The sequence below is a fragment of the Brachycentrus maculatus genome, unplaced genomic scaffold (assembly GCF_059751285.1).
Source record: "Brachycentrus maculatus isolate JH-2025_06_01 unplaced genomic scaffold, ASM5975128v1 h1tg000040l, whole genome shotgun sequence".
Classification (NCBI taxonomy): domain Eukaryota; kingdom Metazoa; phylum Arthropoda; class Insecta; order Trichoptera; family Brachycentridae; genus Brachycentrus; species Brachycentrus maculatus.
In genome coordinates, this window is record NW_028280794.1 from 793,872 (window position 1) to 811,015 (window position 17,144).

The 17,144-nt window shown below is 30.7% G+C and overlaps 3 protein-coding genes across 5 annotated transcripts in view; 2 read left to right on the forward strand and 1 right to left on the reverse strand.

Moving 5' to 3' along the window:
* Positions 1-5,055, forward strand: part of LOC148312436 (uncharacterized) — a 119,897-nt gene extending 114,842 nt beyond the window's left edge. For 2 of the 3 annotated variants that reach the window (XM_088277275.1, XM_088277274.1), the window contains exon 7: positions 2,870-5,055. In XM_088277275.1, the coding sequence (XP_088133401.1) occupies positions 2,870-3,015 (146 nt within the window). In that variant the 3' untranslated portion in view covers positions 3,016-5,055. Of the gene's footprint in view, positions 1-218; positions 331-2,869 lie in introns of all 3 variants that reach the window. The other variant, XR_015839234.1, reaches the window with a different exon arrangement.
* On the reverse strand, positions 3,752-13,167 carry LOC148312438 (zinc finger protein 830-like). Its single transcript, XM_088277273.1, has 4 exons — positions 12,532-13,167; positions 10,697-10,794; positions 5,919-6,088; positions 3,752-5,357 (listed from the first exon to the last, which is right to left on the reverse strand). Exons 1-4 carry the CDS (start codon positions 13,031-13,033, stop codon positions 5,207-5,209), a joined length of 921 nt encoding a protein of 306 aa, XP_088133399.1. The 5' UTR covers positions 13,034-13,167; the 3' UTR covers positions 3,752-5,206.
* On the forward strand, positions 6,652-9,650 carry LOC148312439 (ATP-dependent (S)-NAD(P)H-hydrate dehydratase-like). The gene is made up of 2 exons (XM_088277272.1): positions 6,652-6,954; positions 8,654-9,650. Exons 1-2 carry the CDS (start codon positions 6,705-6,707, stop codon positions 9,415-9,417), a joined length of 1,014 nt encoding a protein of 337 aa, XP_088133398.1. The 5' UTR covers positions 6,652-6,704; the 3' UTR covers positions 9,418-9,650.
* Positions 13,168-17,144: the final 3,977 nt, after the last annotated feature.

Below are 17,144 nucleotides of genomic sequence, written 5' to 3' on the forward strand. Positions count from 1 at the left end.
AACAGCAGTAAGTAACGAATATGAAGAGATCACTACAGTTTTGTTAGTAACAACCTACCACCATGCGAGCACAGTGTGTTTTTAATCTCAACTCCATTTCATGCACAGACAGAAATATGTACTGCTCCTTCACATTTTACTGGACGCGTGAGACTTGGAACATGAGCAAGTAGCATCAGCTTAACTTCCGGACTAAACCAATGCTTTTAATTCTCCAGCCCTGATGACAGCTTGTTAACCACCCGCTGTTCGCTGTCTGCATAATTCCTAACTAATGAAGACTTCTTCATTTGTACTAAACAGGACCTAAGTAAAAATATTTCACAAAAGGTAAAAAAGAAACCTCTTTAATTAGCAATATATTTTCCAATACTGCACTGACACTTTACTTACTTATTAATAGACCTTCTTCTACTTTGTAGCAGGTATCTATCATACCGAAATTAGTTCTCTTTACTACTTTAAATTACCAGATTACTTCATTTTATCTTCTGCATATATTTTCTTTATGTACAATACAATTTGCTGCAAATCTAGGGTGAGGACTTTTGACAAAACTCACATGCACCATAATCCATTTCTTCAATGCTACTAAATAAGTTTAAATTTGATAACAAAATACCAATAAGTATTGTTTTTATCCATCCTGTTAAATTTTCGGTGACTTCCAACTAATTTCCCATCCTTATTATATATAAATTTATATACCGTGATGGCATCAAAATCGTTGATATTGACAATGCATAATGAAATTGTAATAATAAAAATAAAACATTATTGCAGCTTGCTTTGTATATAAGATATACGGTAAAAGTTCATTGATTCAAGAACTATTATTCACAATTCACCATAATTTGAAAAACGTTTCTAATTTCTGGTGTTTCCGATGATTTTTCATAGAAAATTTTCAATGATTCGAAGAAAATCGTTTCATTTTAATTTTTGAATAAACCGCCAGAATTTATGAGAAAAGAGCAACACAAAAATAACAACAATAAATAAGAGGAAAATTAAGAATATTTTGTAAATCAAACAAGAACAAAAAACTAAACATCGCTGTGTATCCGAAAAACTGTGTTTTTTTTCGATTTTTTAAATTCAAAATTCAAGATATTTTTCGGGTGCTAGTACTTTCAATTTCGAATTAATGAACATTTACCGTAGTTTAAAAGTATGAATGAAAGAACTGCATCTAACAAGTATTCATGCTACTACCATATAACCATTATTATTCATGTCTTATATTATTATCATGCTTATTAATTCATTATAATATTAGTAATGATCACCCCATCAACATTGTACATACATATACAATATACTGTTAATAACTATACATACTACATATAGATCCTTACTACCCGATCATTGTGGTGCTCACATGCAGCTGTGGACTCCTAAGTTCACAGCAGTGTGGAGTGCTCAAGGCATTTATGAACTACCAGTGTCCACGATTCAAACCTGATTCTTAAGACACTTTGGACGGGAAAGGTATTTCAACGCGATCGGTCGATTGATGCTTAAGGACAGGAAGGGTATTTTTACCTTCTGCACCGGCCTCAAATTCAGAAAAGAAAGAACCATTTAATGTTTTTATATGAAAATTATGGACCAATCTCTTTGTTAAGTCTAAACTCTAAACTATATAAACGCAATTATCAAATCCCGTTGCCAGCAGTCCGCAGACGTAAAAACACCTGTCCGAAATGTAAAACCTTAATTCTTCAATAAATGTCTTGAGCACCGCACAATCTCAACAAAAAAGTATGTTAGCACTGCTAAGTATTATTATTATTCATTGATGTATTTTCTTTAAATAATTGATTAACTACCAATGATTTTTAATGCATCTAATATAATTTTTTATACAATGAAAATTAAAAGCACTCAAGATATGTAACTAGAGACAAAATAAATCTACATATGTATTAAAAAAATTGTCATTTATACCATACATACATACTTCTACATACACTAATTGCAAAAGACACAAATAAATTAAGATTCTATAGACAAACTCTTTCATAAAAAATATCCAATATTGACTCATTGTGATGTGTTCGCCGTCTTTAGATAGTTCCTTACTTTACAATATTAACAAGGTAGTATAAGTGTAGGTACCCAACGAGAGTCTAGCATCTATGGCTCCTTCATTTCCTCTCCTATATTATATGTAATGTCCTTCAACCTAAACTTCATTTATGTCATCTGATTCCTATAAAATAGATTCCACTCCTAGATTCAATATGCAGCGCAGAATTGATCACATTGGCTTTATATAATCAACGATCGAGTCAACTTCCCCATTTATCCAATTCAGTGCCCTCCAAAGAAATAATATTATAATTATAAGACTCCAAACTGGTAATCCTTTATTTATTCTTTAAGCGTCTTATGTAGTAAGTAAGAGTCTGGTGTGCTTTATTTTACTTTTGTATATATTGTATTCAATTAAATCTTGTATTAGATACTTTTGATTTGTATTTTTTATATTAGGAAGGATTATGTCATATTTTTTTTAAATGTGTTTTTCTCTAATGAAATAAATTAAACCACTTTTCCCAAGACTTTTAAAGTTGATGTTTTGAAGTTGGTATTTGTTTTTCGATGCTATGTCAATTACATTGTCATAGCATTGATTCAGTGCATACATCATTTGGATGTAGACACATGAGAATTTTTTTAGATGCAATATCCGTATTTCCTATATGATTTGTTAACAGCTATATGACAATAAGGTCTTTAAGTACCCTCATACTTATTTAATATTTAATTTTTTTCCGTTTTACATACTAAAATGTATTCAATGTAAAAGTTTATTAATTATTCCATACTTTTGTTTAGATAATAATTAAAATGATTTTTCCAGGTCGCAGAGGGTCACGTGCCAGTAGCAATGCATCTGCCACATCCTCTCACTCAAATAGGAGTCCAACAGGAAACCACAATAATCATCTGTACATCAACCCAAAACGAGAAAGTGTGACGATTGAAGTTCAAGAACAAAAAGCCTAGACATTTAAAATGTCTTCTAACTCGACCACTTCTGCCATTTTGTGTCAATACTCACAAATTTTATTTATACACTGTATTAGATGTGAATTAGAAATTTGCCTCAAGCAAAATTAAATATTATACTGCATTTTAGTGAGTAATATATGTAGTCAAAAAGAAAGTAATAATAATATACAACTTCTCAACAATACTAATATCTGCTTCAGAGACTATCTTTCAATTTCACAAACCAAGTTATATATAACTACATGTACAACTGATAAACATTTTTTCAAGCCTTCTAAGAATATGTAATGATGAAGCGATAAAACAAAGTCATATACTGCTTTATTCTAATGACCACTCGAGGTTGACTTCACCTTTGTGATTAAAATTTTATTAAATTAGGGACCACCGATCTATGCTTGCTTTGTTACAACTGTGGTGACAAGCCACTCTTTCTATATTCTCTTAAGAAATGGTATTTCTTGTATAGAATATGTCCTTTAGCTGAATTAGCTTGTGCAAGTACCATAATACAATATAACATAATCTAATTAAAAGTGAATAATGTAAGACAAGCAACATTGATGTAAAATTAATATATAAGTTAAGGACAAAGAATGTCTCACATTGTAGTGTGGTAAGTAAAGAACTTTGGAAAATATAGATATCTATTAGTATCAAAGAAACAAAACTTTGCTTTTACGAAATTAGTGCAGTCTTAAATTAGTATATTATGTAAAATAAGTTGAAGTAAAGCTTGATAATCGACTCTTTAAATCTTATTAGTATTTTACCTTCATAAAGCACAAGATACTTATACAACGTATTCTAATTGTGATCTACATAAAGTCTTTTGCACGGGATAAAATTATTCTAACACAAATTATTATCGCGTAATTTAGATGTAAGAAATATAATAAACATACCTTGTAATGGTAAAATAATGATTCATATATTGCTCTAAGAGTAGCACTAAAGCCTTACATGTCTATCTCTTGCTACGGAAACTCTATTCTCCATATTGTATCGAGGTTACTGACGGTGAAATATTATTTAGGATCTATTTACATATTATATATAGCAGTGTAATTTTTTATGCCTTTTGGATGACAAAAGTATTCACAAAAGGAGATAATCTTACGCAATATGCTGTGAATTTCCTTTACTGTTTTATATATACCTTACTTAAATTATAACAATGTTTCTATGTAACTTGGAATAGGCCAATACACGTCCGCGTACCAAGTAAGGAAAGCACATTATTAGCAGTCCTCGTTACTGTATTCCAACTTCATAGGCAATAAGAAAGCATTGCATTTAAAATGAATTATATTTGGGGAAGATATTGTTCATTTTAAAAGCAAACTGAGTATTTATCAAAGGAAATTAATTCATTTACACATTTTCTATAAACTTTATGAATGCTCAGTTATACGTCCAATTCTACAATTTTGTAATTAATTTATAATGTTTGAGGCTCTGTTTGTAATCTATCATAAAAGTTCTTAGGGTTGCGATAAGGAATAAGCTTTATTGAAGAAAGATACTATAAGCTACACAATTTCTAGTTTTGTTCCTCGTAAATCAATTTATAGTTATAAGTAAATATTCTGTAGTCGAATTTCTTTACTAGTTATTATTAATAGTTTTTATAGATGTTAATTCAATTTCCGTGTTTTGTGTATGTGTGTTTGAATGCTTCCACAGATTTAACAATACAATCATTGTTAAATGGTATGCTTCAATTTTGGGGAAGAAATTGAAACAAACTGTTTAATGTTACTTAGTTCTGCTTTCCTTTTCTTCAACACTTCAGAAAAATAGACCATACTCTTAAAGTAAGCAAAATAATTTGCCAATTTACTTACTCGCATAGAATTTCATTTTTCTTTGTTAAGTACCAATGATTCAAAAAATATAATGTGATCTATAAAAAAAAACTTTTTACTTCAGATTGGAGTTTTTAAGTGTATCGCTAAATTATGTAATGTAATCACAATTATAATATAATTGCAAAACATGAATCTTTTAATAAAACTCTTACTTCTATAAAAATATTTTTTATTTCCTTCCTTATCAAAATACATATACATACAAGAAAAACCTTACAATTTAAAGAAAGAAACAATCAATAAATATTAATGTTGTTTTCAAAATCAGCATAATTTGTACGAATTACATATATTATTATTATTAATGCTTCGATTCATCGATAAGATTTTTTTGCCCGCCAATCTAAGTATTCATCAAAGTCCTCTTCATTGTCAGAACTAGATCTATCGCAATCCATAGAAGCTGTATTTTCCATATCTTTCTGATTCTTGGCCTCTTCTTTTTTGCGTTCAAGATCCAAAACCCTGAAGGATAATAAATCAGAATCATGAAGAAAAATAAAACAAATGTTACAAGTACAATTAACAAAAACTAAGCGAAAATAAGACATGGGTCATACAACAATCTAAGAAATAAATACTACATAAATTTATTAACTATTATTGAAGATACAAAATGCATAAAAAATTTGGACTTTAAAATGCAAAAAAATAAATTAAATGAATTTTATTATGTTAATCTAAGAAAGAAAAAAATTATTATAATAATTTCAATAAAAATAAATTGTAACTTGTACATAAATTGTAGTGAGAGTCCCTCTCCAAGCACAAGAGCTCAGTCTCTTTTTTGGAGAGAACTGCATTTTTAATGTTAAGATTGTTAGAAATGTTTAGAAAATTAATTAAAATTGTAAAAAACATATTAACAATATATTAAATAAATAAAAAAATATATAAAAAATACTCTGCTGAATTCTGCTAAAAGTCCTGAATTTTGAAGCTGCATATCTACTATATCCATGGGTCTATATCCAGCAGGGGAGGACAGAAGGCTAAAGAAGAAATGTAACGGGTATTTTTTCTTACCTTGACCAATTCCTAATCTGTTCATCAATTTCATCAATTTGTCTATCGGCAATGGCTTCCTCGTGCTCTCCTGCGATGATGGCAGCAGATACACTAGTTTCTTCTTTCATTTCTTTTTGAAATTTCTCCCACTCTTCTTCTATTGGGTCTTTATATTGTACATGCCGTGCCTGTAAAATAAAATCACATCGAGTGTAAGTATTCTATCATACTGTTTTAGTAAATAAATATAAATAATTAAAGGATAAAAAAAACATTTTAATATAACAAACAACCTTTTTTTTACAAAAACATCATGTAGCTAACGGGATACTTAAAAAATATGTAACAAAGTTGACTACCAAAATTTTTAACATCTATTTCAAAAAACTAACGGCAACAAAATCTTTAGAATCTTTGCTTGTCCAAAAAAGATTTGTACCAGCAATTACACTCCAAAATTAGCAAAGCACCTATTGAACTTTAATGCAATTGTAAATTACCTGAAAAATAAAATCTCAAATAAATATTATAAAAATAAGGTACAAAGAAAAGCATACAAAATATAAAGATTATGATAATACTATTATATTGTATAAATCTTTTTTTAAGATTATTTGAGAATAGATTCGCGTGTTTATTGTTCAAAAAATTTAGGTAAGCAATTACGTGAAAAATAAATAATTAATTATTGGTGTGTACAAAATACCCCAAAAACAATTAAATTCTTGCTACACCGACCAAATCGCGACAAAAATAACTATTAGGTTGGATAACCTGACTGTCAATGTCAAATGTTTAGCGGTTATGATTTTGACAACAACCATATCTGTACGAACTCTTGGTTCACGCGGGTTTTTGTCTATAAGACGATTGAAAATGAGTGTTACTGCACAAAACTCCGAAAATGACAAATGGAAGAGGCTAATTCAACAAGCTATACCTCCACTAAAGAATGACAAACATAAAGGACAAGCTGGAAGAATTGGAATAATTGGCGGTTCTTTGGAATATACAGGAGCCCCTTATTTTGCGGCAATTAGCGCTCTCAAGTTAAGTACAACAATAATTTCTGACCAACGAATCCATTAATAAATATAAAAATTAACATATTGCCAGTATTATTGAGCATTTAACCAGAACTTTGACATGCCAAAGTTCAAATCAAAACATCGGCATAATTCGGTGGTTTTATACAATATGTTAAAACAGAAAACTGTAAATTCGTATTTTTTAGACCTACTTATAGTGACTTTATGTTTCGAATTTTATTTTATGCGTGAAAAGTGTCGCAAATAGCAAAAATAGCATTTGAAGAAGATTCTAGATTTAGCACTATAATAAACATGAGTTTTATTTTTATAATCTATTTTTATTTCTCCTAATATTTATATTTTTTTGGTCATTTTATTCAATGGCATTCTTACGCATTCTTATTTCTCATAATATACATATCGTAGTCACACAGGAGAAAATGACCAAGTGTATTTTTTTACAAAAACGTGATCATTGACTAATTGATATCTTACTAGCTTAATATTGCCATGAAAAAATCCCAAAGGATTTTAACTTGGAAATATAATATATTGACTTGTTAAAAATGACTAAATGCATTGATGTTTATTTTCTTGCCAAGCAAAAGTGACTTAAATGGCCCTCCTGAACATTTTACTTTTTGTTAATTGGTCACTTTCTCCTGTACGACTACGATATATTATATGTGTTGTTTTATATAACTTAAATAAAAATTCACTTTAATTGTTGACTTTCCATTAGAGGTTACGATAATGTAATTATCTATATTGAATGTATCGGTCTAGAACCACATACAGATAAGTGCAATATTAAATTCGTGTTTTTGTTACATCCATAACCACAGGAACCATAGTCCGCTTGTTTTCATTTTATTATCTGCCTATTTATATCAAACAAACATACTTTCACTAATGATATTGACACTTAGTTTTTAATAATCAACTCTTAACCCTTCCCTTACAGTGCTAAAAACTTTCGCGTGCACCCATGATATGTATTTTGTACACCATATGAGAATGTTATTTAAAAACGGGAAAAATGTAAATATTCCTAAATGTTGCTTTTATTGACCTTAGTTGAAGTTGAAATGTATCAATTTTGTAATATTAGCTCTGTTCAAAACCTGAAAAAAGAAAAATAAAATACATCGCAATTAGAGGCCACAGCTAGCATAGCAGCACGAGCACCCTGAGCGACGTCTTGTGCGCAGCTAAAATGAGATAGTCGGAAACAGTATGAAGCTGCGTGAGCATGTACGTAAAGTGCGGCACGCACGCATACACTGAGAAATGTTTGTGTATTGGTGATTCTATCCCCAATTTTTTTACAATTTATTTATTTCTGTCGCTGCAAATGAATAACTTTATGTTATAATACTTTTATGTAACACGTAGAAGTATTATGGATGAATATAAAAATTGTGGGCCAGTATCTTTTATATTTTACATTGATATTCTCATTTTTAAAGTCAAGTTGTAGTAAATACACATCACCGGGAGGGGAAGGTTAAACTGATTAAATTTATAACAAGACTATTTATTAAATCAAATAAAGTAACTGCCGAATCAAATGATAATGTTATTCACACTTACTTTTTAACAATCAACTCTTGAACTGATTTAATTTATAACAAGACTATTTAGAGAATCAAGGAAAATAACTGCCAGATCAAGTAACAAAAACATTTTTTTATTCCGTTTACTATTTCAAATTTCAGGTAGGTGCTGATTTATCACATGTATTTTGCACCAAGGCCGCAGCACCTGTGATAAAATCTTACAGCCCAGAGCTTATCGTACACCCATTACTGGATGAGGAAGACAGCGTCAACCAAGTGGCTCCTTGGCTAGAAAGAATTCACGTTCTAGTTATTGGTCCGGGATTAGGCAGAGATAGTGACATTCTCAACAATGTATCCGGAATAATTCAACTGTGCAGAGACCTTAAGAAACCTCTGATTATAGACGCAGATGGTTTATTTCTTATCACAAATAATATAGACTTGATTACAAACTATCCGCATCCTGGAATCATCCTGACACCGAATAAGATAGAGTTTGAACGACTTTACAAAGTTATAAAGTCGCCATCTGCTGATCAAGATGAAGGGACCGTGATAGACTTTAATAAACTAGGGAAGAATATTTTAATCTTGAAGAAGGGTAGCACAGACGAGACATTTTGTAATGACCCCGAAGCGCATTGGACAAACAGTCGAGGCGGTTCCGCAAGGCGTTGTGGCGGGCAAGGTGACCTATTAGCTGGTTCAATGGCCACATTTTTCAATTGGTGCATCAACAATCTGCCACACACTGACTCCATGACCCCTGCAGCCGCTGCAAGCTTCGCTGCAGCCAGACTGACGCGGACGTGCAACGAAAAGGCTTACCATCATAAAGGACGGAGTATGGTTTGCTCGGACATGATTGATAAAATACACGAAGCTTTCGTTGATGAATTTGAAGTTTCTGATACGGATAATTGATATTATATAGGTTAATAATAAATTTTTAATAATCATATACATTTTTTTAAATTTATTTCTTGGTGAAACTCTACTGTAATACATATATTCAGTTACAATGTCAAAATAAAATTACTTATTATTTTAGCTATAGTTTTTATTTCATAACTGACAAATAATGCATTGTTAACAAGTCATTGGTAATACTGCGTATACATTTAATTCACCAATAAACTATCGACTCATATACAATGTATTCTTTGAAATTGTCTTCATCTTACCCTGTCATATCTATTGTACAAGTATGTATTTAAGCAATAATTTGTGCATACCAGTTACCATTCTGAAGATGTCTTCTTAGGCGAAAGAGCTTGGTAAAAAAATTACTAAATAAAAAGAGAAACTAAAAAACCTTTTATACTATACAATTTTTCTTCCTAACTTGTTCTTGCTTACAAAAAAAAATTTTGGTTATTTTTTTTTTTTATAAATGTTTAAAAATAAAAATGTGTTTCTATTTTAATCATTTTCATAACTATCATCAGGTGTTTTTTTAAACAAAAAAGGTTTCAGAACTCACTTCATGTCAAGCTTTTTATTTTTAAAAAATATATTCAAATATCATTTAAATATTCATTACAATACCATATTTTATCATTTACACGAAATATATAAATATAGATTGTAATTACGTAAGCACAAACATTGTTTCTAATTCCTAATTGAATTTGAAAATTTTAAAAAATATATATCCGTGAAAAAAAGTGCCGAAACAACACGAAAAAACACCATTCCACCCCGTTACATAAAAAAAGCCCCGACTATTATAATAGTGTTACCTAAAGGGATTCTATGTTAATATTTTTCATAAATGAATAACATAATACTCATATTTAAATTCATGTATGTATAACATATTTTAAAACCTCATCCAATCCAGAGTGTTTGGAAGAAATATGCCTATCGATCATATGTTTTATATTTTAACGATGCTTTTTTTTTTACCCCAAAATCATTAATCCAAAAGTATGGGAAGGTATGAACTATTCTTGCATACTGAAAAAAAACGAAATCTGTACCTTAATGCACCGACCAACCTAAATCAAGTCTCTCGATTTTTATTAGTAAAAAATTATATTATTCTGAAGCGCAATATCCTCTACCTGGTTTGTACCAGCCTACCACCTTGTCAACAAGACCTCTAATTCAAAAATAATTAGTGACTTACGAAATCACCATTACAAGTTGTTTCTTAGTGTTTCCCATCATTAGACGTCTCTTAATAAATGTAATTCCTTACCTTTGCATCCATGATGGGATCATCGAAAAATCCTTCAGGAAGAACTTCTTCAACCTCTACATTTTCTTGTGACTCTGGTTCTGAATTTTCTGGAACTACTACAAAGAGAAAAAATAAGTTTATAAAAATGTCTTATTACTTCAGCATTCTTATTTGATAGCAGTAATTATCATACCACATATGGATTAATATAATTACAGACTGCTATAGCAGTCATATTAATGTCTCAAGGTTACCTTAAACTAAAAATGGTTTATTCAATTTACTGTTGTGATATTACAACACGAATGTTATGGTGGGGACTGACCGGAGCCATTTCGTCGTAACGTAACACGTTACAATGCATACATTTGTATAGTAAATACAGCGAACCGAATGCTCTATCCATAGTCGGGATTCTCTCCGCGAGCGATGTTACAACGTTACGTTACGACGAAATGCTCCGGTCAGTCCCGCACTTAGGAACAAATCTAACAAAAAACTTTTTAAAAATGAAATCATTGTTTCCTACATAGAAGGCAAATTGTATGAAGAAAACTTAATAAAAATATGAGTTGCTAGAAATTTTATGGAAGTTCAATTGTATATCATGGAAAAGATATTCTCGATCGCCCAGTATCAAATATTAAATGCATACTGGATACACATCCGGAACAGACAGAGAGGGGACACGATAACAAGAGTCATCAGTTCCATCCTAAATGCACCTATTATTCTTCCTTTGCCCTCCTTATTATCGTCTTTTGTTAATTTATGTTTCTTTTTAAATGTCAATTAGTAATTTATGTTTTTTTTAAATGTTCAAGTACTATCTGCCCACTGATTGCAAACGGCTATATATGGTATCAAACATTTTGATCAATATCACTAGTCCGTCTTTGGTCGGTTGGAAGATATTGCTTTTTAGCAATAAGCCCGCCAATGTACTTTTTATTTTCTGTACATGAAGTTTAAATAAAATAAATAAAAGTAAATAAAAAAATATGGTAAGAATACAACAAACATTGTTTTCATAATTCTGTACAAAACAATATGTTTTTTTTTTGCCTGTTTCTCAGAAAATAACCGGAGAGTAGGGTGGTTAAAACTTGCTAAACAAAACTAATATGTTTGAATGATATTAAAACATTAGACACTGATTATCTCTATTCAACATTTTTCTTTAGTATTGTACAAATGATGTACCCCAATATGTCCGAATCTAAAATATCCCTCTATGTGATTTTTATAGATCATGTCGCTCACTCCTTTCAAGAACGTCATAAATAAAAAATCGACAATTTTCAGTTGAGCATGTTTTCGGAATGCCCAGTAATGAACTAAATCCCAGCAAAAGCGGCATATTTTCAACTTAATATTTACCCGCTACAGGGCAGACAGTATTGTTTTTGCATTTTGAAGAAAAGGTATGTTTTAATTATTTTTTTAAATAAACTAAATATTTTTCAAATGGAGAAAAAACATTCAGGCTTTACCTAAAAAGATCTGTTTTACAGTAAAAAGATCAATAAGTGGCTTGATATTTATTTTAATGCATTGTATTATATTTTTAAACTTCAAAAACGTTCTCCTGAAAAATCAAGCTTTTTGATTTATGACGTTCTTGAAAGGAGTGAGCAATGTATCCATGCAATTAACTTCTATATGATAAAACCATTAAGGTGTAAAAACTACCATTCATACTTTTATACCAGTTTAATAAAGGTTTGTGTCCAAGTTTGATCACACATCAGCAAGGAATTACTAATAAACTTAATACTAAGCAAAAAATAAATAAATTGTAATTAATATTAACAAAAAAATAGCTAAATATGATTTTTTTAAAGGGTAGTCACCATTTTTAGATGCTATAACGGAGGTACTCTTGACTTCAGTTCTATTGTCCACACTTGAACTCGCTTCTTTATTCAAAGAGCCACTGTTCTCCGGATCGAAAAAATCTTGAGGTATCTTCACAGAGCTTTGCGAATTTTTCAAAATGCCCTTAATTTTTTTGCTTTGATTGGAGTTTTGCGGTGATGCGGGTCTTTTTAATGTGTTTGCTACTTCCTTAGGAGTAGCAGTGAAATTTTGTGTATGGGCTTTCAATCTTTTAGCACTTTCAATATTGTCTTTGTGTTGTTTTGTATTGATGTGCACATTCCAAACATTTTCTGATCTTACGATTGACTTGCATAGCAAACACATAAGTTGTCCCATATCATTATATTTAGCAAGAGGAGAATCGATCTTTTTTGTAACCTTTTGCGATTGTAACTTTTCTTTATGATCTGTCATAAGTCGACGGAGATCAGTCTGAGCGATCTTCTTTTTCGACAAACGAAATGTAGCAGACATTTTTTGTTTTATGTATAATTCACAGATTAAATCACAATGGCACAGAATAAAAATTAAACTAACAAAAGAATTATAAAATATAAACAAATATTATTTAAGGTTACGTTACATGACACACCATAGATCACACATGACACTTGTGCATCTGTGCTCGGAATCACAGACAATATATTTTGATATTTCATAGACACATTTTGAAGAAAAAACAAACCTACCTAGGGCTTAAAATTGGTAAGCGCCCTTTTCTGATGTCTTCCATCATTATAGGTTCCGAATGTTTTGAACTAAAATATTTTAAAACAGGATAGTACTGAAAGTCATTTCAAATAGAAAGCATACCAATCCATTGTTCAATTCCAAAATAGGAAGGAGCTTGCTTAAATTTTAAAGAAACAATTTTTTTTAGTTTTTCCTCATTTTAAAATTTTTATTATAACATAACCCGTCACATAAATAATACATGGTAAATATAAAAGTCCTTCGCTATTTACATGGGGGTTACTTAGAAAAACGTTATATTAATTTTAAAATTTTCAAAAATGGAAACCCAATTTTTGAAAAATGGCATTTCCATTAGTTTTATATAAATAATGGCATAATCAGAGAGTAATATCGAAAACCACTAAAATAATAAGGCTAACTTTTATTTTGAAAACTCATAATAATCACTTTTCCCACCTCCAAACAGAAGTCATTAGTTCCAAGTTCAATTCCCGGAGTAGTTGAAAAAAAAAATTATAAATAATTATTTAATAGCGAAACTACTAATAAACTTATAACTAGCGAAACTGATCACCTTTCCTACGTGTCATTAATGATTAAATTAACACTACATTTATTCAATACATTGATTCATGCACCATTTAGTGCATATAAAGATTTTAAAAAAAGGAAAAGAAGGATAATAAATTAGTGACCAAAAATCCAGGCTGTGAGGTTTAAATCTGTTACAATACTTTTTCCTTAATTATATGACATCGGTCTTTCTAGATTGGTCATTAAGAAAATATTAAAGTATACTCTGTTGAGAAAAAAATGTGCAAGCTTATAACAATGAATACGTTTTTTTAAAGAGGAATAACCCGCAAGACCTCTACATTTAGAAGCTTTTCGGCAGATAGGACAGTAAGGATAGGGAAGGTAAATGTGAAAATTTCATCACAAACACTCAGACCAATTGAATAAATCATTCTTGAATTTATTTTGCACTTTGCGGGAAACTAACCTGCGACACCAGTTTTGCAGTAGACTCTACCCAACTATGCCACAGCGCTTGAAATAATTTCTGTTCCCATCACTCCTTTCAAAACTAATAATGCTTAATAAGTTGCATTTCATACTGCAGAAAGAAGTCACCCGTCATTCTCAATTTTTATTTACCATTACCATATTATAAAAGATCAAGCTACACAATTCAGGGAAAATTTTATTAAAATGCTTTTTGGTGCATGAATTTTTTCATTCTAATACTTAATGCTAAAATAATAAAAATAAAATTAAAAAACATAAATTGAAGTATGTTCAAATCAAGTCCTATCAACTAAACCTTAGCAATTTGGGTACTAACATCTCAAGGTTTAATCAATAATATTTTGCAGGTACAACAGCCAATAACAAGTCACATAATTGCCCGATTTCTATATTCCCATTTTAATCAAATAAAATAAAACATCCCATGCTGATCAACAAAAACTATAATTTAATTTACCACTCAGTGGATTAATTTCATTTTATGGAATATTAAATTTTGTACTCTTGACAGAATGCACATTTCTATAGCATATATTTTCATTAAAGCATTTAATTCTTTCCACTTTCTTAAACCGATCCACCCATCTCAATTCTGTCAGGGCATCCACACTTTGTTTATATTTTAGAGACATATTTTGTTGAGAATTTTTTTATTTTTTTTTTTATTACAATCACAGATACATAAACGCAAACCATATTAATAATAAATCATCCACATGAGGTATAAACAACAGTATGTACTTAATAAAATTAAATAAAAACATATTTTTCCCTCTTGCCCTCAAACATAAGCGTTCGAGTTACTATTGCATCATGTAGCGCAAGCGAGACCGTGATGCATTTTAAAATTCCTTATGGCAGCTATTAAAATTATGACAGCCTAACTTTAATGGCAGGGACTGACTGGAGACATTTCGTCGTAACATAAGACGTTACAATGCGAGCATTCGTATAGTCCGTACAGCGAGCTGAGCGCTCCATCCATAGACTCGGATACCGCGAGCAACAAAAGGACAAGCAGATGGCATGGGATAATTCTGGTCTTCTTGTTGTCTCTAGCTGTGTTGCCAGTCAACTCCAACCGCAGTGCCCAGGTACTCCACGACAATGACGAGGTACATGACTTAACCCTCTCGGCGCTGTTGGCCTTCCTTACACCCTGTGGATACAGCTGACAGAGAGTTTATAGATTGGCACAGTTTGAACAGGAATTTTGCATCCCTTTCCGACATGAAATCTCAGTTTTCTACTTTCGCTGGCGGTACAACAAATGTCTGGTTTTGAGATATATTCATAAAAAAGGAATTCTGAAAATGCACACTCTGATTCAGTATTACAATAAGAATGATATAAGAGTTATAGATAATTTTGTACTAAATAATAAGTAAATAATTTTTCCACATTTATTTTATTTGACCGGGTTTTGTCGTTACCGACATCAGACATGATGTCGGTAACGACAAAACCCGGTCAAATAAAATAAATGTGAAAACAACAATAAAGTTATTTTATTATATAAAGCATGATATTATTGATGCACTTTTCTCAACTAACAGGTTAACTGTTTGACATTCAACTGTTTCAAGTTTACTCTAATCACAGTTTTTCTATATATACAAAAAGTTACAGACTTTAAATGCAAATGTCATGTGAAAAGTACACAAAACATTGGAGCAGGCTCAAATCAGTAGCCATGGCGGCGCTCGATCAAACTAGTCCCAATATTCATTGGATATAATTTTATCTTCATTCCGTGTATCTATTTTCATTATATGACCTCCTGCCCATGGTTTTCCCACATCATCAGCAGATACTGATGATTGTTGAATCATTTGACGCTTGGATTCACAAATATGCAAATGGTTAACCATTTCTTCCTTCCGCATTCTATGGGTAGCGTTGTAAGCACAAATTGCGAGAGTTTTGTGTTTTTTCGCACACTTTATAATGTGAGCTTGCAGCCTGGATCTTTGAACTATGTGAGATTCATTGTATGGGCAAAACGTAATACTTTCCAAATCCATATTGTGACCTAAAATAAAAACAAAATTAATATTATACATAAACAACAATCAATCAGTCAGAATCTAAACAATCAATCAGAAAGTGCAATCTAAAAACTGTTGTAACTGGCCGTTTCAGTAAATGATCATAATTTTTTTAAATGATATTTATTTGATTTACTTGCCTTAAATTAGTAAAAAAATCACAATATGAAATCTTGACAGTAAGGCATGCGATGAACTCGGCAACACAGACTAACTATTTTTATATCTCGGCAAATAAATACACACGCACCACCATAGAAAGAGCGCGCGAAGGATTGAAAAATATCAAAACGATAATGAAAATGTGAAAAGCAGTTTAACTAACCTGCAAAAGCGAAAAACAGTAAATAAGAAAAAAAACACTATGGATTATTTTCACCTACCGAAAGGGGCAAAAACGATCTGATGTCATGATTTACAAAAATATTAGATACATTTTGGACAGTATGTTAGGGATTTCTTTAGGATGCAAATTCCTTTCTTGCAAAAAATTTCGATTCATATTATGCTTTTATTTTCAAATAGTTATTCATCGATATTCTGAAGTTAACCTTCCCCCTCCCGGGGATATGTATTTACTACAACTCGACTATTTAAATGAGAATATCAATATAACTTCATCTTTGATGAGATGTCAAAAATTCATATGAAAATAACTCCTGTAATTGGAGATAATCCAGATTTTTGTGAACAAGTATTTGGACACACTCAAAATGTTGTAAATATTTCATATGGCCTCAAAATGTTTGTATTCCTCCGTGGTATAATTATGTATACCATAAAAGTATTATAATATAAAGTTATTCATTTGC

What these genes read in the sequence shown, in the direction of transcription:
- LOC148312439 (XM_088277272.1), top strand. Translation starts at nt 6,705, where the DNA reads ATGATTTTGACAACAACCATATCTGTACGAACTCTTGGTTCACGCGGG. An exon ending in AATTAGCGCTCTCAAGTTAA is followed by an intron (nt 6,955 to 8,653) that starts GTACAACAATAA and finishes AATTTCAGGTAG; the next exon opens with GTGCTGATTTATCACATGTA.
- LOC148312438 (XM_088277273.1), bottom strand. Translation starts at nt 13,033, where the DNA reads ATGTCTGCTACATTTCGTTTGTCGAAAAAGAAGATCGCTCAGACTGAT. An exon ending in CGTTATAGCATCTAAAAATG is followed by an intron (nt 10,795 to 12,531) that starts GTGACTACCCTT and finishes TTCTCTTTGTAG; the next exon opens with TAGTTCCAGAAAATTCAGAA. An exon ending in ATCCCATCATGGATGCAAAG is followed by an intron (nt 6,089 to 10,696) that starts GTAAGGAATTAC and finishes TTTATTTTACAG; the next exon opens with GCACGGCATGTACAATATAA.